Source organism: Neoarius graeffei, chromosome 3, assembly GCF_027579695.1.
Source record: "Neoarius graeffei isolate fNeoGra1 chromosome 3, fNeoGra1.pri, whole genome shotgun sequence".
In the NCBI taxonomy this organism is placed as follows: Eukaryota; Metazoa; Chordata; class Actinopteri; order Siluriformes; family Ariidae; genus Neoarius; species Neoarius graeffei.
This window is the reverse complement of record NC_083571.1, coordinates 20042193-20065812: the sequence shown is the minus strand read 5'-3', so window position 1 is coordinate 20065812 and position 23620 is coordinate 20042193. Positions and strand designations below refer to the sequence as shown.

General features: G+C 44.8%; 1 protein-coding gene across 1 annotated transcript in view; it reads left to right on the top strand.

The window, feature by feature from the left end:
* The window catches only part of LOC132882505 (collagen alpha-1(XIX) chain-like), a 169260-nt gene extending 148254 nt beyond the window's left edge, over window positions 1-21006 (top strand). The window contains exon 10 of the mRNA XM_060915619.1: window positions 20915-21006. Within this exon, the coding sequence (XP_060771602.1) occupies window positions 20915-21006 (92 nt within the window). The remainder of the gene's footprint in view (window positions 1-20914) is intronic.
* The last annotated feature ends 2614 nt before the right edge of the window (window positions 21007-23620 follow it).

Genomic DNA, 23620 nt, shown 5'->3' with positions numbered 1-23620 from the left:
ACATGCAGGTTCAAGGGAAAAATAGCAAAGCTGGACTTTGACATAGTATGTGCAAAAAACACACCTCCTATTTTGGGCCTGAGAGTATGTCTAGATTTGAACATGGTCAATACACAGCCAAACACCAGCATCACAAAGGAGTTTGTCAACATGTTTGAAGGCATTAGACTGTTTCCTGGGGACTGTACCTTTCATCTAAAACCCTCCGTAACACCAGTGGTGTGTCCGCCTCACCACATCCCATTTGCCTTGCACAGCCGCCTCAAAGATGAATTAAATGAAATGGAAAAAACAGACTGTGGCAATTCGGACGGGTGGGTGGAGCACAGAAGGACGGCAGGACAGAACCGAGTTCAAAAAAACCTCTTTATTGGCACTTTTCAGTGATCTTTAACCTCTCCCAGCCACACACACACACACACACACACACACACACACACACACAGGTCGTCTGGTTGGGGAAAGAGCTCTCTCCTCTGCTCTCTCTCCCTCCTTATATAGGGCACGGTCACTGGGAAAGACACAAACACATGTTAACTCACATCAGGTGCAGTGATTCTGCCACTTACCTTCCCTGACTCCACCTTCCAGTCGCAGACCAATGCTTGACCATGCCCCTGCTGCCACATACCCCCACCGCCCGACTCAGGCTGGGCAGCCGTCCGGCCTGAAGCCGACCCCCCCCCGATGGGAGAGGAAGTCCACCACGGCCATCTGCACCCCTGGCCTGTGGATCACCTTGAAGTTAAAGGGCTGGAGTGCCAGATACCAGCGGGTGATCCACGCGTTGGCATCCTTCATGAGGTGGAGCCACTGGAGGGGTGCATGGTCTGAACAGAGGGTGAAAAGGCGTCCCAGTGGGTAGTAGTCCGTCTGCAACATAAAGGGGAGAGAAAAGTCAGGGGAGTGTAACAGTGGCCCCCTACACAGTGCAGCATTCAGAAAGCCCGCTGGCATTGCTCTGTCCACTGGACCGGATCTGGTGCTCCCTTTTTAGTGAGATCAGTCAGCGGGCTGGTGACGTCCGAATAATTAGGTATGAACCTACGATAGTAGGCAGCCAGCCCCAGGAACTGTCTCACCCCCTTTTTGGTCTTGGGCCTTGGGCAGACCACAGTTGCTGTGGTCTTATTAATTTGGGGACACACCTGCCCATTGCCCAAGTGGAAGCCCAGATACCATACTTCCACCCGCCCAATCGCACACTTCTTTGGGTTGGCCGTGAGACCCGCTCGCCTCAGCGACCCAAGAACGGCCCTCAAGTGTTGTAGATGGCCAGTCATTACTATCGATTATAATATCATCTAAGTATGTGGCCGCATAGGTGGCGTGGGGGCGGAGGACCCTGTCCATAAGCCACTGGAACGTAGTGGGCACCCCAATCAACCCAAAAGGAAGTGTGACAAATTGGTGTAAGCCAAACGGTGTGGAAAAGGCCGTTTTTTTCCTCAGGATAGTGGAGTCAAGGGAATCTAACAATATCCCTTTGTTAAATCCAGTGTCGAATAAAAGCGAGCCGTGCCTAGTCAATCCAGCAACTCATCAATATGAGGCATTGGGTATGCATCGAATTTAGACACCGCGTTGACTTTTCTATAGTCTACAAAGAACCGGACCGACCCGTCGGCCTTGGGAACCAAGACCACCGGGCTGCTCCAGTCACTGTGGGACTCCTCGATGATGCCTATTTCGAGCATGGCCTCGAGTTCTTCCCGAACCACTTTTTTTCTTGTGTTTGGGTAGCCTGTAAGGGCGGCTGCGCACTACCACCCCCGGGGATGTCTCAATGTGGTGTTCTATGAGGCGGGTGTGGCCGGGCAGGGGCGAGAACACGTCCGAAAATTTGGTCTGCAACCGGGCAACCTCCGTGAGTTGGGTCGGGGAGAGGTGGTCTCCACAGGGGACCAGAGAGGTAAGTGATGTCAATTTCCCTTTTTGAACCTCCAGCCCCAGCTCCACCTTCTCCGGAACCAACAACACCAACACCACGGGGACCTCCTCATTCCAGAGTTTGGGCAGATTGAGGTGGAAAATCTGTAGTGCCCCACCCCTGTCCGTTTGCCTCACCTCAAAGTCAATGTCCCCGACTCGCCGTGTGACCTCAAAGGGTCCTTGCCACTTGGCGACCAATTTGGTGCTCGACGTGGGCAACAGTACGAGTACTTTATCTCCCAGTGCAAACTCCCTAAGGCATGTACCCCGTCATACAGGCGGGTTTGCTGTTCTTGGGCCTGCCGCAAATTCTCCTGGGTTAGGTGCGTGAGTGTGTGGAGTTTTGCACGCAGGTCAATAACATATTGAATTTCATTTTTGCTCGGGGAAGGTCCCTCCTCCCAATTTTCCTGCAGTACATCTAGGATGCCATGCGGCTTACACCCATATAATAATTCGAACGGGGAGAACCCCGTGGAGGCTTGTGGGACCTCTCGCACTGCGAATAACAGGGGTTCAAGCCGTTTATCCCAATTGCATGCGTCCTCATGAACAAACTTTTTAATTATGTTCTTGAGTGTGTGACTGAACCGTTCGACTAAACCATCCATTTGTGGGTGATAAACACTGGTGCGGATTGGCTTAATTCCTAATAACCCATACAGTTCGCTCAGTGTGCTGACATAAATGAGGTGCCTTGATCAGTCAGAATCTCTTTGGGGATTCCAACTCGGGAGATGACGTGGAAGAGCGCTTCTGCAATACTGCGTGCTGAGATATTGCGAAGAGGCACTGCTTCCGGGTATCGTGTTTCATAGTCCACCAGAACTAAAATAAAGCGATACCCTTGTGTTGACCGATCTAATGGCCCGACGAAATCCATCCCAATTCTTTCGAATGGGGTCTCGATTAATGGGAGAGGGCACAAAGGCGCTTTTGGAATGGCTGCTGGATTTACTAACTGGCATTCGCGGCACGCCGTACACCACCTATGGACATCGCCATGAATCCCTGGCCAATAGAACCGGGCCGTTATTCGGGCGAGTGTCTTATCCTGCCCCAAGTGTCCAGCCATCAGATTAAAGTGAGCTGCCTGGAATACAAATTCCCGGTGGCTCTTTGGAATCAAAAGTTGTGTAATCGGCTCCTTAGTCTGAGTGTCTTGCATCACTCGGTATAACCCATCCCTCATAATGGAGAAATAGGGGAAGGACGGGGTGGCGTTTGGCTGGAGCGTTTGAGCATCGATTACTCTCACTTGGTCAAACACATGCTGCAGAGTCTCATCCCGCGATTGTTCTAACAGGAAATCTGCGAGGGATTCCCTGAGAGAAGGAGGAGGAGCCTGTGGCTCCTTGCTCTGACACGGTGATGACGTAGACGGCTCTGTGACAGCTGCTCCCGCCAATGCCACACCGGGACCTCCCCCTGCTGAACTACGGCAGGACCCACTCTTCACTAAATGAGTCATTAATTCCTGAAATCCTGGCTAATCCGTCCCCAAAATTATCGAGTGGGTAAGGCGAGGATTAACCGCCACCTTTACACTAAATTTTTCCCCTGGAAAAAGAATGTGGACCGACACTACAGGGTAGTTGTGAACATCCCCATGCACACACAACACCTTCACCAATTGTGCTCCCCCAATGCCTCGTCTTGCACCAGGCTTTGGTGGATTGAGGTCTGATTACAGCCAGAGTCCACCAAAGCCTGATACATATCCCCTTGGACACTCACCGGTATGCGATATGCTCCGGCCCAATCAAGGGCGGCTCCTGGCGCGTCAGGGATCTGGACCACTGCGCCCACCTCCATTGCCGAGCACTGCTGCTGGAGGTGCAGCGCCAGCAAACCGGCCTGGGCTTTCTCTCTGCACCGGCACTCTGGGGGTCACTCACCTGAGGGGGGGAAGAGACAGACACGGAAGTGGGAAACGGGAGGGCACCGCGGGTGCAGCGGGCCGGCTGGGGTGGAACCGGGCCCCGCCTCCACGGTGGGGGAATGGGGCGAGGACGAGACACAGAAGGGGAGGGGGAGAGAGAGGAGAGGGGAGAAGAGGAGATCTGCTGTCCTGCCGTTGGAACAGCCGCCAAATGGTCCTCCACCAGCTCGATGGCCTGATCCAGCGACGCCGGGCGATGGCACTGGACCCACTCCATGGTCCCTTCGGGTAGTCAGGCGATGAACTGTTCCCACTCCATGGTCCCTTCGGGTAGTCGGGCGATGAACTGTTCCAGTACCACCAGATCGACGATTCCCTCGGTGTCGCGGTTGTCAGCCCTCAGCCACCACCGGCAGGCGTCCCGGAGTTGCTGGCCAAACGCGAACAGCCGGCCAACCTCCTCCAGGTGTAGAGCGTGGAAGCGCTGTCAATGTTGTTCTGGGGTGCGCCCCACATGCTGGAGGATGGCCTGGTGCAGGTCTGCGTAGACCGGCCCGGTGCAGGTCTGCGTAGACCGGCCCGGCGCAGGTCTGCGTAGACCGGCCAGCTGTCGGCAGGGAGCTGTAGCGCGGCCAGCTGTGCCTCGCCCGTTAGCAGGGGGAGCAGGCGTGCTGCGCACTGTTCCACTGGCCAGCCCGAGGCCTCTGCTGCTTGTTCAAAGAGCGCAAGGAAGGCGGGGAGGGCCCGTGGAGGTGGTGGACCCCGCTGACGCGAGGAGGTGCCAGAACACCTGACGATCTTCCTGCTGCACCAGTACCAGGGCCTCGAACCTTTGCTCCCTCTCCTTCCGGAAGGCGACTAGCGCCTGGTGCTGGCTCTGCTGGGCCGTGGCGAGGGCGTGGACCAGGTCCGTGAAGGGGGAGGACTCCATGAGGCTGTTTTTCTCTGTGCTACGATCCCGGGTTTCGGCACCACTGTGGCAATTCGGACGGGTGGGTGGAGCACAGAAGGACAGCAGGCCAGAACTGAGTTAAAAAAAACCTCTTTATTTGCACTTTTCAGTGATCTTTAACCTCTCCCAGCCACACACACACAGGTCGTCTGGTTGGGGAGAGAGCTCTCTCCTCTGCTCTCTCTCTCTCCTTATATAGGGTGCGGTCACTGGGGAAGACACACAAACACACGTTAACTCACATCAGGTGCAGTGATTCTGCCACTTACCTTCCCTGACTCTGCTCTCCAGTCACAGACCGATGCTTGACCACACCCCTGCTGCCACACTGACATTATTCAGAAACTTACAGAACCTACTGAATGGGTTAATGCACTAGTAGTGGTGGAAAAGCCAAAGGCAGGGAAGCTCAGAGTGTGCTTAGACCCCCACTCGCTGAACAAAGCCATTCAGAGACCCCACTACCCACTTCCCACTCTGGATGGCATCATGCCAAGACTAGCCGGTGCCCAGTTCTTCAGCGTCTTAGATGCCAGTCCTGGGTATTGGGCGATAAAGCTCAGCCATGAGTCATCCACGCTAACCACTTTTACCACCATCTACAGCAGCTACTGGTTCAAGAGGCTGCCCTTTGGGATAATTTCAGCCCAAGACAAGTTCCAGAGAAAAGTGGATGAAGCATACGAGGGACTGGCAGGTGTCGCCACCATTGTGGATGACATTCTTGTTTATGACTGCACTAAACAGGAGCACAATGCCAACCTACAGGCCATGCTGGAGAGAATAAGAGAGAGAGGCCTTAAACTGAACAAAGACAAAAGCATCATCTGTGTGCTGGAGGTAAGCTATTTTGGGCATAAATTGACACGAGAAGGCACCAGGCTTGACCCCAACAAGATCAAGGCCATAAAAGAAATGGCTCTCCCATGCAACAAAGCAGAGCTGGAGACCATATTGGGCATGGTCACTTACCTCTCCAGATTTGCCCCCAAGCTTTCAGAGACCACTGACCCACTCCAAGAGGGCAATGAGTTTGTGTGGGACTCAAACCTCTACATCGCATTCCAGCAAGTGAAAGAAAGGAGCTTGGACCAGTCCTCACTTATTTTGACCACACCAAAGAAGTGAAACTACAGGTTGACACATCCAAATGTGGCTTAGGAGCAGTCTTACTCCAGGCAGAGAAACCAGTCGTATATGCTTCCAAGGCACTAAATGAGACTGAAAAGAACTATGCTCAAATCAAGAAGGAACTCTATGCAGTGCTTTATGGATGTAAAAGGTTCCACCAGTACCTGTATAGTCGACAGGTGATAGTCAAGTCAGACCACAGGCCACTAGAGGCAATCATGCAAAAGCCACTGGTAGCTGCACCGCCCAGGCTGCAACGGATTATACTGCAGCTACAGCAGTATGACATCAACATTACACACAATCCTGGAAAACAGATCCCAGTTGCAAACACTCTGTCCAGAAAGCCAGTTGAATGCTCAGACATGTCACTGAGTGAAGGTATGGACTCACAAATACACACTGTGATCATCAGTGCCCCAGTGAGCAACCAGAAAATTATCAGAGCTGCAACAACCTAAGATGATCAGGTCTCAGTGCTGAGACATGTCAGGATGGCCTGAGTCAAGAAAAAAATGCCCACCTGCTATCACAGAGTATTGGAATCATTGAGATGAGATCTCAGAGACAGGTGGTATCCTGCTAAAAGGTGAGAAAATCATCGTTCCACACACACACTCGGGGCTAAAATGCTCACACGCATATATTCAGGACATTTAGGGATGAAAAAGTGTCAACAACGAGCAAGAGATGTTATTCTGGCCCAGAATGGGTAAGCAGATATAGGCACTAGTAGGATCATGCAGCATCTGCCTCGAGCGATGCAACTCCACCCAGAAGGAGCCAATGCTCTCACACCTGATTCCCGAACGCCCCTGGCAGATAATAGCTACAGACCTGTTCACATGGAACAACACTGACTATATAGTGGTAGTTGACCACTATAGCAGATACTTTGAGGTAGATCTCAGAGACAGGTGGTATCCTGCTAAAAGGTGAGAAAATCATCGTTCCACACACACTCGGGGCTAAAATGCTCACACGCATATATTCAGGACATTTAGGGATGAAAAAGTGTCAACAACGAGCAAGAGATATGTATGATCACTAGCCTCACATCTTCAACCGTCATCCAGAAGCTGAAACCCATGTTTGCTAGGTTTGGAATACCCCAGTCTGTGGTCAGCAACAATGGACCTTGCATGAATTCACAGCAGTTAGGAGTTCACAGGAGTTCCGAGCATTCATGCATGGGACTTTGAGCACACCACAAGCAGCCCGCTGTACCCACAGAGTAATAGGTGGGCTGAAAAGACTGTCCAAACAGCCAAAGCCCTCGTGGACAAAGCACATGCACAGAGAATGGATGCTTACCTGAGCTTATTGGAGAACACCCCGGTTGATGGACTGAAATTGCCAGCGTAGCTGTTGATGAGCAGGCATTTGCATTCAATTCTCCTGGCCACTGAACAGCACCTGCAGTCAGAACTTGCCTGCCGCAGCACAGTCCGCAGCAGGTGACAGCTGTGCCAATGCTGGCAAAAGCAGTACTATGACAGAACAGCCTGCCTTACCAATGGGTGCCACCATCCGCTACCAGCTTCCAGCTGGGATGTGTTAACCTGCAACAGTCATTGAACCTGCAGGTACTCAGAGATCATACAACATTTGCACCAATGAAGGTCAAACACTCAGGCGCAACCGGTGTCACCTCCTCCAGACTCCTGAAGGTGACACCAGCCCAGAAGATCCAATAAATGGTCATGGACTAGAACCTGGAAACACTGAGTCTGAGACTTTGCAGCAGAGCACAGAACTCACACAAGGAACACAACCAGGCCCCACAGGGTCATCACCCAGCACTACCACAAGATCAGGCCACACTGTACAGCCAAGAGCGATATTGGACTTGTGAGATGTGATAAGAGAGAAGGGAAAAAAAGAATGGGAAAAAAAGTAAAATGTAAAAAAAAAAGCTTTATAATACTTATCTTACTAATGGAATGTTGAAAATGAAAATGCTTATGTTACAAGTTATGAAATGGTTATTATGTTCAAATAGCTGAAGGCAATACAGCTGGGTTAGATCAGACCAACATATGATACTTATCTAGGTGGCAGCACCTAGATAAGCTGTAATAAGCTTGCTGGTTCTTCTGTTTAGTTTAAGACACTTTAATGTCACTAACAGAGAATATTACACCAGGGTCATCCAAACACAAGATTTTTAAAAAATTTTTTTAAGGCAAACAGAGCAACAATCATTAGCCAAAACACCATCCATCCATTATCTGTAGCCGCTTTATCCTGTACAAGGTTGCAGGTGAGCTGGAGCCTATTCTAGCTGACCCTGGACAAGTCGCCAGGTCACCACAGGGCTAACACATAGAGACAAACAACTACTCACACCCGCATTCAAACCTACGGTCAATTTAGAGCCACCTAACCGGCATGTCTTTGGACTGTGGGGGAAACTAGAGCACCTGGAGGAAACCCACCCAGACACGGGGAGAACATGCAAACTCTACACAGAAAGGCCCTCATCAGCCACTGGGCTCAAACCCAGGACCTTCTTGCTGTGAGGCAACAGTGCTAACCACTACACCACCTAGCCAAAGCACATGTCTGCTTATTACAGCACCCCCTAGTGGTCAAATGTCACTTTTTTGTGCTTCTTCAAAATCGGGTTCTGAGTTCATGAACCAAGTCTGGTGTCAATACAGCCAAGGATCATGTTTGCCAATTTCAATTGGCTCTGAGGGACAAACTTTCACAAATCAAAAAGCCAACAAATATTTTTATGATGCTTGGTCTGAAGATTGTCTGTGCTAAATTTCATGAAAATTGCACAAAATGTGTGACCTCTGAATAATTCTAAGCATTTTTGATAAAATCCAAAATGGCAGAAATTTATGTTATGTGGTGAGTTGAAATTGGTTTGAGCCAAGGAATCCAAGCTTACCTTATTTTTGAAAAATGGTTCAAAAGTTACATGCATTAATGCACCTCCAAATTTGACCTGTTGGTGGTGCTAGAGCAGTCAAGGTACAAACATGAAATTTGGTGAAAATTATCAGGGGACTGTCCCCAATCAGTGTGCTGAATTTCAAAACTTTTTACTATACAGACAACCTAGCCAGAAGAAAAGGATGAATAAAAAGAAAAGGTAGAAACACTGCTTGGCCCCAGTTAAGTATTTTGTATTTGATTAGAGTAAGTTATTGTTTTGTGTTTAGGCTATCGAGGACAGAAAGGAGAGAGGGGTCAAATAGGCCTGGGAATCCAAGGTGCACCAGGCCCTGCAGGCCCACCAGGTATGCACTTCCCTGGGAATGTAATTATTTATTGGAACCATATTTTGATGATGACAAAGATGATGTGTACTAATATGGATTTTTTGCAAATCTTCACTTTGCAACTTCCTTTCTTATTGCTGATGGCTAAGAGTGAGTTTCTAATAAAGTCTGTTCAAAACCAAATACCACATTTGTGGACAGGGCTCTCAAGTTTTGAAGTCAGTTCAGAGTGAGATTTGTCAGGAAGGGCAGGTGTGGTGCTGGTGAGGGGTGTCGGCGGCGGCACACAGGGGGATGGGGGGGTATGATTGGTGTTGTGTTAGTGGCAGATTTAGAGGCCTTCAAGACGGGGGTGGGGGGCTCCCACTTGAAACACAGTGGTTCCAGGCCTGCCATTTTAACAGCCATGATTGAGAAGAGAGTTCCGTCAAGGGCAACATGTAAACAGAAGTGCATAACAATGTACTACTATATCTGTGTATTTTGCAGTTTGGCAAGTACCCAGTAAAGGAAGAGAAAAAAAAATCACACTGAGTTTTCATTCAAGTATGCAACACTAGGACTAAAAACAGGTGTCAAAAATAGCTGTTGAAATTAGCAAGGATTCAAGATTGAAGTGGCTAGACAAGCTCACAGACTCTGGGCAAACTGATAGTTAACATTATTAGCTGGAGACAATATTCCCCAACATCAGCTTTCATAATTTTTGTGATGCAAGTACTAATTTCGTTCAGGAAATACAAAATCATATGATGAGATGATTTACTGTACTGTAGGCTACGCATCAAATATGGCGCTCCCGCGTCCTCCAATGTGTGTCCGTCTGCACTTCACCGCATCGTCTTCTTCGGAAAGCTCACGTAAATTTTACCCGGATACAACTGTCAAGTGTTTTGCTCCTTTGCTGTGCTTATCCCACACTTGAAGGGTAATACCAACGCTGAACATTAAAACTGGAATTCACTCAAACCAGACCTTTGTTCCATCTTTTTCCTTTGCAGGTGAAAAACCTTAAAGTGCCATTCCACCATTGGATGTATTTTTTTGGCATAAAATACAATATATTTTATGACAACATGACTAGACAGAGAAATCTTTTAGCTTCAAAATGATATATCAAACATAATTTTTTGACAACGACAAGTATATTAATTTTGCGACCAAAGTCACCTACCCTTTTAATTTCCGTGCGGTAGTGAAACGTGATGTCATCGGCAGATTCCCCTTCTTGTGTACCACGTCACGTGTGACGTGGCACAGATTATCAGCAATGGCGGATAGAACGCGATTGTCAGCTTCGGAAAAGAAGCGAAGGAAAATAGCAAGTGATGCCCAAAGGAGACGGTCGATGGTGGAAATCGCGTTCTATCCGCCATTGCTGATAATCTGTGCCATGTCACACATGATGTGGTACACAAGAAGGGGAACCTGCCGATGACATCACGTTTCACTACCGCGCGGAAATTAAAAGGGTAGGTGACTTTGGTCGCAAAATTAATATACTTGTCGTTGTCAAAAAATAATGTTTGATATATAATTTTGAAGCTAAAAGATTTCTCTGTCTAGTCATGTTGTCATAAAATATATTGTATTTTATGCCAAAGAATACATCCAATGGTGGAATGGCACTTTAAAAGACAAACACCATCCATTTACCAATTTGCACAGTTTTTTTTTCTTTTTATAAAAGCAGTTATACAAAAAATGATTATCAAAAGCTTAACATTAAATACATGTATGTGAAAATAGATAGAATTTACTTTAACTTAAGACAGATTTTGAATGAATTGTTTCAATGTAAATGCATCAAAATATTAAAATACATTTTAACCACAAGGGCCATAATGAATTAAGCAAGTTACTAAACCCAATAAATGAGTTACCAAGTAAAAAGCCAACCTACATATTTACAAACCATATCCACCATGAACATTTTAGCAATGAAATACTTCCAGTTCGTTTTAAACATGCACTGTATGCAAGTAGAAAAAGATACATGCTTTTAAACCATGTCTTCACTGGCACCCAAGGATTCAGCACAATAAAGCCCATGCATCAAACTACATCTAAATTGGGCCATTTCAAACATGAGACCAAGCAAGTTGCCACATCTTTTACCGGACCAAACAAAGCAAGTTGCAATAACCCTTACCAGCCAACAATTACACAAAGCACCACGTGAATATTTGAACCTTAAGACGCTACAAACACAAACATTTTCCCCACATCTCAATGCCCTGTCAGCGCAACAATTTCCTCACATTCACAACAAAATAAAAATAAACGCGAGCTTACCGGCTGTCTGTTCAGATCTTGACAATGGTAAAACTTCTACACAGCTTCACAAAATGCTCGGCAAGTGATCGAGTTTGTATTTCGCGCTGCAGCAGCCTATTTTTTTGCTGTTCAGTCCTCGCACCCGACCAGGAAGTCAGCATGTCGCTTTGTTCTCCTTGATTGCACACCGGTGAGTAATTAACGCGCTTGCATACCGGCTGACTAAGGCCCTGTCCACACGGCAACGGATTCAGGTGAATCTGATAAAATTGTTTATCATTTTGACCTGGCGTCCACACGGCACCGGCGTTTTGGGTGCCCCAAAACGAAATCTTTTGAGAACGGGTTCCAGAGTGAAAAAATCTGGCAACGGAGCCATTGCGAAGTCGTCTGGATGAGTAGAACGGATTTGTTTACGATGACGTCACAACCACATGTGCTTCATGCCGGGTAGAAGTGTAACAAACTCGATGCGAGTTGTCAACAAATCCTATAACTTGGTTCATGAAACGTGCTTACAAAATATTTTCACTGTGAATATTTATTGTGTAATGGTGCAAAGTGAGAGAGAGAGAGAGAGAGAGAATAGCCCTTAGGGCAGAGTCAATCCCGCCAGCAAAAATAGGGGAAAAAAAGGAGCGATCTCACCTCTTCAGATGTTTATTCCGGACCATGAAAGAATTCTGGAGGATATCAGAATGTTGGCGTACTGGCTTCCATCTACCCCCATTCATTCCTCTTTCCGCGTCTCCATTCAAAAACCGAGCACGTGATTTAAAGGGACTATATCCATAGGATAGGGAGTGAGAAAGTGTGTGCGTGTGACAGTGACAGGGATAGTCACTGTGCGCATGCGCAGTTATGCGCATGCGTCTACTTCTATTGTTCTGGTGTCTCCAATGGGACCGTCTTACAGCGCACGTAGTGGTGTGGCATGTGTATTGCATCGTTTTCAGCAAGCGTTGCGTTGCCATATGAACCTGATATTTTACTGATCCGTTGCCCATGTGGATGCGATATTTAAAAAAAAAAATCTCGTTGCCATTGTCGTGTGGATATAGCCTAAAAGGGTGTTCGCCGCGACAACAACAATGCTATTTTTTGATTGGCTGTTGGGTAGCTACATTTCTCAATTTATTGATCAGTATGTGGCAAGCTATTTCTGAACTCTGCGGGAAACCACTTGATGCCTGCTCTTCGTCCACAGTTAAAAAATAGCAGTGCACCTTGGTGGGCGTTGTCTTAGTAATTTCTGTGTGTGAGAGATACAAGGTGTGGCGTGTGAACTGCTTGAAATGCGTGTGTCTCACGCCCAATGCGTGAGACTTGAGAGCCCTGTTTGTGGAAATTGATAATCTCATCTCATTCATCTCATTATCTGTAGCCGCTTTATCCTGTTCTACAGGGTCGCAGGCAAGCTGGAGCCTATCCCAGCTGACTACGGGCGAAAGGCGGGGTACACCCTGGACAAGTCGCCAGGTCATCACAGGGCTGGAAATTGATAATTTCAACAAAATATACTTCATGCTGGAACTACAATGAATTTTCTAGTTACACAATTGTACTTTGTGACTATATAGGACATAGTTATGGAAGCAAGTTATTTACAGTGGTGCTTGAAAGTTTGTGAACCCTTTAGAATTTTCTATATTTCTGCATAAATATGACCTAAAACAACATCAGATTTTCACACAAGTCCTAAAAGTAGATAAAGAGAACCCAGTTAAACAAATGAGACACAAATATTATACTTGGTCATTTATTTATTAAGGAAAATTATCCAATATTACATATCTGTGAGGGGCAAAAGTATGTGAACCTTTGCTTTCAGTATCTGGTGTGACCCCCTTGTGCAGTAATAACCGCAACTAAACATTTCCAGTAACTGTTGATCAGTCCTGCACACTGGCTTGGAGGAATTTTAGGCCCTGTCCACACGGCAATGGATTCAGGTGACTCCGATACAATTGCTTATCGTTTAGGCCTGGCGTCCACACGGCACCGGCGTTTTGGGTGCCCAAAACGCAATCTTTTTGAGAATGGGTTCCAGAGTGGAAAGATCTGGCAACGTTGCCGTTGTGAAGTCGTCTGGATGAGTAGAACGGATTTGTTTACGATGACGTCACAACCACATGACTGTGAGTGCTTCACGCCGGGTAGAAATGTAATGAATATCACCAGGATATCACCAGGAAAAAGCCTTACAGAGCACTAGTGAGAGTGAAACACGAGCTTGGATATTATTATTATTATTATTATTATTATGTTCAGTGTTAGTTCACAGTAGTAATGCAAGAAGCAGAATAGTGACAGTAATAGTGAAGCAAAAACATGCAATTGTACAAACACTGCAGCTCTACAGCAAAATATTCATTTATGAAATGGTCTGATTCTTAACACCAGTAGTGCCAATGATCTTCTCATTGCGATGCGAGTTGTCAACAAATCCTATAACTTGGTTCATGAAACGCGCTTACAAAATATTTTCACTGTGAATATTTATTGTGTAATGGTGCAAAGTGAGAGAGAGAGAGAATAGCCCGTAGGGCAGAGTCAATCCCGCCAGCAAAAATAGCAAAAAAAAGGAGCGATCTCACCTCTTCAGATGATGGTTTAAGTCCGACAATACATTCCTCAAAAAGGGCGTAGAGGAGCAAATTAATCCATCAACGTAGCATTCAATTTATTCCGGACCATTAAAGACGCCGCCTTCCACGTAGAATCATACTTCATCCTTGCCGCCATATTGGATAGGTCAAAGCGGAGAATAAAGATTAGCTGCGTTTAACTGTACCAACAGGTTTGCCGTCCAAACGAGAACACATGGGATTACCTTTCACAGGTGAGAAACAACAAATTATTCCATCAACGTGTAGTATTCAATTTATTCCAGACCATTAAAGACGCCGCCTTCCGCGTAGAATCATAGGTCATCCTCGCCGCCATATTGGAAAGGTCAAAGCGGAGAATAAAGATTAGCTGCGTTTAACTGTACCAACAGGTTTGCCATCCAAACGAGATCACATGGGATTACCTTTCACAGGTGAGACTGGAAAAAATACTTTTCATTGTATTTGGTCATTATAATGTAATTTTCCGAACAGATTTTCCTGACTTTGTGGCTAATATGAAGTCTCGCGCATAATAGTTTATGCGCATGCGTCCTTACTTCTTCTATTGTTCTCGTGTCTCCGAAGGGACCGTCTTACAGCGCCCCTAGAGGTGTGGCATGTGTATTGCATCATTTTCAGCAAGCGTTGCGTTGCCATATGGACCTGATATTTTACTGACTGTTGCCCATTTGGACGCGATATATTTTTAAATAACATCTCGTTGCCGTTGTCGTGTGGATGTAGCCTTAGCCCATTCCTCTGTACAGAACAGCTTCAACTCTGGGATGTTGGTGGGTTTCCTCACATGAACTGCTCGCTTCAGGTCCTTGCACAACATTTCGATTGGTTTAAGGTCAAGACTTTGACTTGACCATTCCAAAACATTAACTTTATTCTTCTTTAACCATTCTTTGGTAGAACGACTTGTGTGCTTAGGGTCGTTGTCTTGCTGCATGACCCACCTTCTCTTGAGATTCAGTTCATAGACAGATGTCCTGACATTTTCCTTTAGAATTCACTGGTGTAATTCAGAATTAATTGTTCCATCAATGATGGCAAGCTGTCCTGGCCCAGATGCAGCAAAACAGGCCCAAACCAAGAAACTACCACCACGTTTCACAGATAGGATAAGGTTCTTATGCTGGAATGCAGTGTTTTCCTTTCTCCAAACATAACACTTCTCATTTAAACCAAAAGTTCTATTTTGGTCTTATCCAGTCACAAAACATTTTTCCAATAGCCTTCTGGCTTGTCCACGTGATCTTTAGCAAACTGCAGATGAGCAGCAATGTTCTTTTTGGAGAGCAGTGGCTTTCTCCTTGCAACCCTGCCATGCACACCATTGTTCTTCAGTGTTCTCCTGATGGTGGACTCATGAACATTAACATTAGCCAATGTGAGAGAGGCCTTCAATTGCTTAGAAGTTACCCTGGGGTCCTTTGTGACCTTGCCGACTATTACACGCCTTGCTTTTGGAGTGATCTTTGTTGATCGACTGCTCCTGGGGAGGGTAACAATGGTCTTGAGTTTCCTCCATTTGTACACAATCTGTCTGACTGGTTTGGTGGAGTCCAAACCCTTTAGCCTGATGAAAAAGGTTTTGTAACCTCTTTCAGCCTGATGAGCATCAACACTTTTTCTGAGGTCCTCAGAAATCTAATTTGTTCGTGCCATGATACACTTCCACAAACATGTGTTGTGAAGATCAGACTTTGATAGATCCCTGTTCTTTAAATAAAACAGGGTGCCCACTCACACCTGATTTGTCATCCCAGTGATTGAAAACACCTGAAATTAACTGCTAATCCTAGAGGTTCACATACGTTCACTCCTCACAGATATGTAATATTGGATCATTTTCCTCACTAAATAAATGACCAAGTATAATATTTTTGTCTCATTTGTTTAACTGGGTTCTCTTTATCTACTTTTAGGACTTGTGTGAAAATCTGATGTTTTCGGTCATATTTATGCAGAAATATAGAAAATTCTAAAGGGTTCACAAACTTTTAAGCCCCACTGTATAATCACACTATGTGTTATCACCCAAATGAGGATTGGTTTCCTTTTGAGTCTGTTTCCTCTCAAGGTTTCTTCCTCATGTCATCTGAGGGAGTTTTTTTCCTTACCACCATCACCTAAGACCTGCTCATCACAAATATTTGGGACAAATTTAGTTCATATTTTAATGTCTGTATTTTTCTGTAAAGCTGCTTTGCGATAATTTTAAAAGCACAATACAAAGCACAATACAAATCAACTGACTTGACTTGGAAATTTTAGTGCAGGTTGTAGCATATTATAGTTTCCCTAACAAAAACAAATTTATGTTTGCACTTTCACTATAGAATTTTACAATGAAGCTAGGACCACCTAACATTTATCATTATTTTAAAACTATTAATTAATTTAGCTAATGTATTATTTATCTGATATAGTTTTGTGATTTGTATTGTAAGAAGTGTTCCTCTATTTTACATTTCTGTCCATAGTAAAACAAGGCATATTTGATCCCTTCATAAATATAGTCTGGTTGAAGATACCAACTTCATATTTTGTAATTATGATAATTAGTTATGACCTGCTCTTTCCAGTGGTATAATTCCTTTTTTGGTAGATGTTGTCATTCTTGAGCAATATGCATTTGAAATATGGGCACAAAATGGATTTTTTTAATGGCTCATAATTCAAAATTTGATCTCTTTTAGACAAATACTTAGTAACCAAAACAGTATTACAATATGAGAAATAAATACCAAAATTTGAAAGCCCTGACATGTTTAAATATGGAGAAACAGAGGGCCAAAAATGCTCTTTTTACAGAATTCAACAATACATAAAGTGGTAAATATGCAATCATGGACCTTCAGCTGCAGTATTTTAAAAGATATCCTATATCTAAGAACAATTCTTGAAATTTTCATGCATCTAGCTTAAATACAGGGTGTTTCAAAAAAATTTATATTATCTGAGATGTAAATATCCCAGAAACTACATAGTCTAGGCATATGAAACTGAACAGGCTTAATGTTGAGCAATATAAGATTTGTTCCTCAAAATTTGAATGAGAAATTCAAAAGGTATGTGGATACCATAAACTATTTCACAAATTTTCAATATTCATGAACCCGCTCGATCGTCTCCTCTGATGCTGGTGGACATCCAGATCGTTTTGCCTTGTACAGACAGCCTTCCTCTTAGAACTTTTTGTGCCATGTCCAAATCTGCATTGCAGTTGGTGCTTTTTTAGAGAATTCTCTCATAAATGCACGCTGCACAGTCTTGTTCAACTGTGTTTGAGCGTACTCTAACACACACAACGTCTTTTCCAGTGAATGGCATTTCTATACCTAAAAAGATAAAAACAAAAAAAAACATTAAACATAAACGTTTGACGTGTTTCCACACATGCTGTTAAAATTTGAGGTCAATTGAACGAGAATTGTCAAAGTTATTAGATTGTGAAATGATATAAAAAAATTTTGAAACACCCTGTAGTTCAAAAGTTATGGCTTATGAAACTTCAGAGTATTTCTATAACATTTTTACAGTAAAATTCAAGCCATGCCCATTTATTCATGTTCCTATATCTCAAAAACTAACAAAGATGAAATTTTGCACACTATTTATTGGGCTGATGACATGGAAGTATGAAGCAAACCTGACACATCAGTTGGGAGGCCTTGAGTAATATTACATGGGTTGCTGTCCCTGACGGTGTCAGAACAGCAACCTCCTGATCAATGTCAGCAAGACCAAGGAGCTGACTGTGGACTACAGGAATCTGCAGGGAAAGGAGCACACGCCCATCCATATTGAGGGGCAACAGTGGAGAGAGTCAGCTGCTTCAGATTCCTGAGAGTTACTATCAGCAAGGATCTGAACTGGTCACACCACACAGGGGCAGAGAGGGAGCAGCTCTTCTTCCTCTGGTGGCTGAGGAGTTTCAGCATTGACACTAGGAAACTCACCTGCTGTTACAGATGTACCATCGAGAGTATCCTGACTGGCAGCATCACAGCCTGGTACAGCAACTGCACCATCATTTATCATGTAACTCTGTAGAGGGTGGTCAGAGCCGTCATCCTTGACTGCCAGTAATCCATGACTTCTACAGTCAACACTACATGAGGAAGTCAGCAGATCTTCTCTGACCCCAGCCATTCCAGCCACAGACTTTTCATGCTCATGCCATCTAGCAGGTGGTATAGGAGCATCTTGAACTAAACCAGCAGATTTCAAAGACAGTTTCTACCCACAAGCCATCAGGCTACTGAACTGATGACACTAACACTTGCACGCACACACACCATATATATGGCATACACTAACCACAGTAAAATGAATCTTTGTGTCACACAATTGGCCACTTTATGGAAAAAAACAAAAAAACATTTACCATTATGTTTAACTTTAGTCAGTTTAACTCATCACTTTAACTGTATTGCACTTTATTTTTGCTACATAGTTATTTACATATTTTATTTACATACTACTATTTGATGACTTAGGAAAAAGTCTGATTCACAGCCTCTGTACATCAATGGAGACTGCATGGAGAGGGTTTTGGACTTCAGGTGCCTGGGCATACATGTGGATGATGACCTGTCCTGAAATACCAACACCACAGCACTGGTAAAGAAGGCACAGCAGGGTCTCCATTTCCTGGGGATACTTGGAAAAAACAACCCGGCTGACAAACTTCTGGTGTCCTTCTACCAAAGTTCTGTTGAAAGTGTGCTGAGTTACTGCATCACTGCTTAGTTCACCAGTTACTCAGCAACACAGAAGAAAGCACTCCAGAGTGTCATCTCCACAGCTCAAAAAAATTATCAGCTGCTCTCTACCCTCCCTGGAGGAAATTATATAACATAACATGCTGTCTCAGAAAAGCTTGCAGCATCTTCAAGGACCCATCACATCCCAGACACTATTTATTTGAATTGTTGCCTTCTGGAACGCATTTCAAGGCAATAAAAACAAGAACAAATGGACTGAAAAACAGTTTTTATGCCAGACCCATAAGAGCACTGAACACGGACACTCAAACAGCATGAATACCCTATATTAATAATACTGTACAACATTTTCATTAATCAGTGAATGTGCAATATTGATGTGCAATACCTGGAATGTGCAATATCTTTTGAATATGTGTGTATTTTTAATATATGTGTCATAGTATTGATCTTTTATTTATCTTTTGTGTTATTTGCACTGGCAAAGGACAGCCAACCAATTTTGTTGTACTGTACTTGCATTACAATGACAATAAAGGTCTATCTATCTTATTTTATATATTATGTAAGCTGAGTTGACTCCGAGATGAAGAACATCATTGCTGGTAATGAAGCTTGCATTGTTATCATTGCATTTATTATAGCATAATAAACTTTTAACTGAAACTGAATTCTGATGGCAACCAATTGAAGAACAGCCTGAGCCCATGTTTACATTAGACCGTATCAGCGGATCATCAGATTAACGTTTTTAAAACGATTAGTGTGCACACAGCAACACCAATACACGATTTGCGTGCACACAGCAACACCAATACACGGATACGCTCAGCTCTGCAGGCATCCTGCGCTCCAAATCACTCCGGCCTGAACAGCGAGTGCCCTCTGGAGGGTGCGCACTCCGGCCTTGCGCAGCTCACATAGCGCGCGAGTGTAGTGCACAAGCTGTGATTCGGGACTGAGCCACTGTGTGTGTGATCCCAGCGCACATCACTTACCACTTGCAAGTGGAAGGATGGCAAGCCTAAAGACAATCATAACTACACAATGGGCAGTATTTGCATCAGTATTTGCAGTATTTTCATACTTTTATACTCTTTAATGAAAGGTGATACAAGGCGGAAGTCCGTGCCGTTTTTCAGCAGTCGCGTCACATGACCAACGCCAGCGAATCAGGAAGGTGGATGTCACAGTGACGTTGTCCAATGACGACGCCAGCTAGAGCTCAGCACAGCGTATCCACGTATCTCAATGTTTACACAGCACCGGAGCTGACACGATCTGGATTGAATACGTGGACCCTGGCGGATTCCCGTTTCCCGGCGTTTCCAGGCGGTTTAATGTAAACGGACAGTGCATCCGCGAAGAAAACGAGACAGATACGGTCTAATGTAAACTTGGCCTCAGACATTCTTCTTTAGTGTTCTGCCTGATGGCAGGTCTGCTCTGATGGCTTCAGCCATCAAAGTTTCTAGGCAAGGATTACAGTAGTGGCTTCTCACTGTCTTCTATGGGATTATTATAGAGGTTTTCTCCTCTCAACCATTCACACACACATTTACTGTATACCTATGGACAATTTAGAGTAGCCAGTTTTTGAACTGTGGGGGAAAGGGGAGCACCCAGAGGAAACCCACGAAAACATGGGGAGAACATGCAAACTCCACACAGAAAGGCCCCCATCGGCTATTGCACTTGAAGCCAGAATCGTCTTGCTGTGAGGTGACAGTGCTCACCACTACACCATTGTGCTGCCTGTAGCCTCAGATCACCTGATTGCAAAAAGTTTAAGGACTTACATAGACACTCATTTGGCTGCTGCCCCTAACCAGCAAGTATATGTATTCACACAGAAATTAAGCATATACAATTTGGAACCAATTTTTAATGAATGCTGACACCATCTCCTGTCAGCACCCTGACAAGAGTAAACATTTTTTTCTTAATTTCATAGTTACTTCGCATTATATAATTATTTATGTTTAACATGTTTGTCAACTTTCTTCTCTAGATATTTGGAGGGGGGAGGTGGCACCCCTGCACCCTGTATTAATGAGCCACTATGTACGGGGCATTGTTAATAGTAGCGGCAATGAATTGTATTTAAAATGTCATCATTCCTCTTTATCAAATTACTTCTGTTTTCCTCCTAGGTCCACCTGGGATAGGACTCCCAGGACCTCAGGGCCCACATGGAAGATGCAAACCAGATGACTGCACCCATGCTTTGCCCCACACCAGCTAGGAGGTTTAGAATCCATTCTGTAGCCTTTCAGTTAAAGTCAAATGTGGAGCCCACAAAGAGCAAAAGTCCTTCTTGTACTCAGTGTAAAAGAGCAGCCAGTGATACAGGAAAAAGAGCATATCCTCCTCAATGTGTTGTTAAATCCATGGTTGCATTGTTATCATTTTCAGAAATGATTAGTTCATTAATTATTTCATAGTCAGCATAGTACATCAGGTTCTGTTCATAATTACTGTTTTCTCTTGTGTGACCAAATGTACTACATACTAGACAGTTATTCTCAGGGTTTGTTTGTTTTTTTTGTGTGTGTGTGTGTGTGTGTTTATATAAGCTAGGTTCTTAAACTGATATTTACCTCAGCTTTTTGTGAAAGAGGGACAAAATAGATTAATTACAGGTGTGATGAAACTACAAAATAGTAATAGAGCATAAATATGCTAATGCATCTTGTGTGAGGATTGTGGTGTAGAGGATTGTAGCTAAAAAGTATGAAAGCTTACACACACACGCGCGCACACACACCGATCAGCCATAAAATTAAAAACACTGACAGGTAAAGTGAATTGCATTGATTATGTGGTTACAATGGCACCTGTCAAGGGGTGGGACATGTTAGGCAGCAAGAGAACACTTACGCTACGTTCACACTGCAAGGCTTAATGCTCAATTCCGATTTTTTTGTGAAATCCGATTTTTTTTGTGAGGTCGTTCACATGCGACTTGTATGTGATCCTCAGTATGAACGAAAAGCGACCTAAAAGTGTTCCACATGCACATTGCAGGATACAACGACGTCACACGCAGTGAGCATGGCCAGTGTTTACGGAAGTAAAACCGCCCGGTTGCGGTATGACCCATCCAATCTAGCTTGAATAGCTGTATCCCCCCCCAAATGGAAATCAGCTCCCTAACCTCTGCGTCCTTCCATTGAGAAGATTCAGAACCTTCACAGCCTGAAGCGTCCCTCGCATTGATGTCATGCGCAGGGGCGCAGATACGTTTTTTGAACTGGGGGGGACAAAAAACTGGGGGGGACAAAGCTGCCAGCAAACCAACCCCAACCCCGATATGCCTGTCAAACTTGTTGTTAGTAACCATAGCAACCAAGCTCGAGCTCGCAACCTGTGCAGTCTGCGCAGCTCAACCAACCGAATATCAGTCTTTGTTTTGTTTTATGTGAGTTGTTGCAACTATGTATACACTGCTGTGCACCTCAATAAACCGAATGGTAATTAGTCTTTTGATTTTTCCGTGAGGTTTGCCTTATGCAAAGAAAGACAGCATAGACGTTTTTTCCTCCCTATAAGTGGGGGGGACCGAACGAGGTGAATTTAAATCTGGGTGGGACGAATCCCACCCGTCCCACCTTCTATCTGCGTCCGTGATTATGCACCATGTTGTTGTAACTTTTTTTGAGAGACCCGCCGCCTACTTCAGCGCAGAATAGTGACGTTTGTGGCTTGTTGATGACGTGTAAGTCGGATGAATGCGACCTGGCGGTTCAGACTGAAGTCGCATATGAAAAGAGCGGATAGGAATCGGAATTAGGACCACATATCCAAACGGCCTGGGTCGGATTTGAAAAAATCGGATCTGTGTCGTTCATATCGTCAATAAAAGATCGGATACAGGTCACATATGGGCGAAAAGATCGGATTTGAGTCACTTCAGCCTGCAGTGTGAACGTAGCCTTAGTTCCCGAAGTTGATGTGTTGGAAGCAGGAAAAATGGGCAAGCATAAAGATCTGAGCAACTCTGACAGGGGTCAAATTGTGATGGCTCAATGACTGGGTCTGAGCATCTCCAAAATGGCACATCTTGTGGGGTGTTCCTGGTATGCAGTGGTTACAGGTACATACCAAAAGTGATCCAAGAAAGGACAACCGGTGAACTGGCAACAGGGTCATGGGTGGCCAAAGCTCACTGATTCGCATGGGGCACAAAGGCTAGCCCATATGGTCCAATGCCACAGAAGAGCTACTGTAGCACAAACTGCTGAAAAAGTTAATGCTGAAAACCTTTCAGCAGTTTGTGCTACAGTAGCTCTTCTGTGGGATTGGACCGTATGGACTAGCCTTTGTGCCCCATGCAAATCAGTGAGTTTGGCTGCCCATGGCCCTGTCACTGGTTCACCATTTGTCCTTCCTTGGGCCACTTTTGGTACCGTATGTGCTAACCACTGAAGACCGGCAATATCCCATAAGATGTGCCATTTTGAAGATGCTCAAACCCAGCCATCAAGCCATCACAATTTGGCCCTTGCAAAGTCACTCAGATCTTTACGCTTGCCCATTTTTCCTGCTTCCAGCACATCAACTTCGAGGACTGACTGTTCTCTTGCTGCCTAATATATCCCACCCCTTGACAGGTGCCATTGTAACATCATATGTAATGTAATTACATTGATTTACATTACATGACATTTAGCAGACACTTTTATCCAGAGTGACGTACAGCAAGTACAAGTCAGGTACACAAAGTGCTGTGCTTCTAGACAAGAAAGTTTGAGTGCCAACTGAATAAGTGACAACAATACTTTATGTAGTATTCTGCTGAAGTATCAATACTAAACAGCCAATGAAACAAACCAACCTCATAAAGTAAAACTAAATAG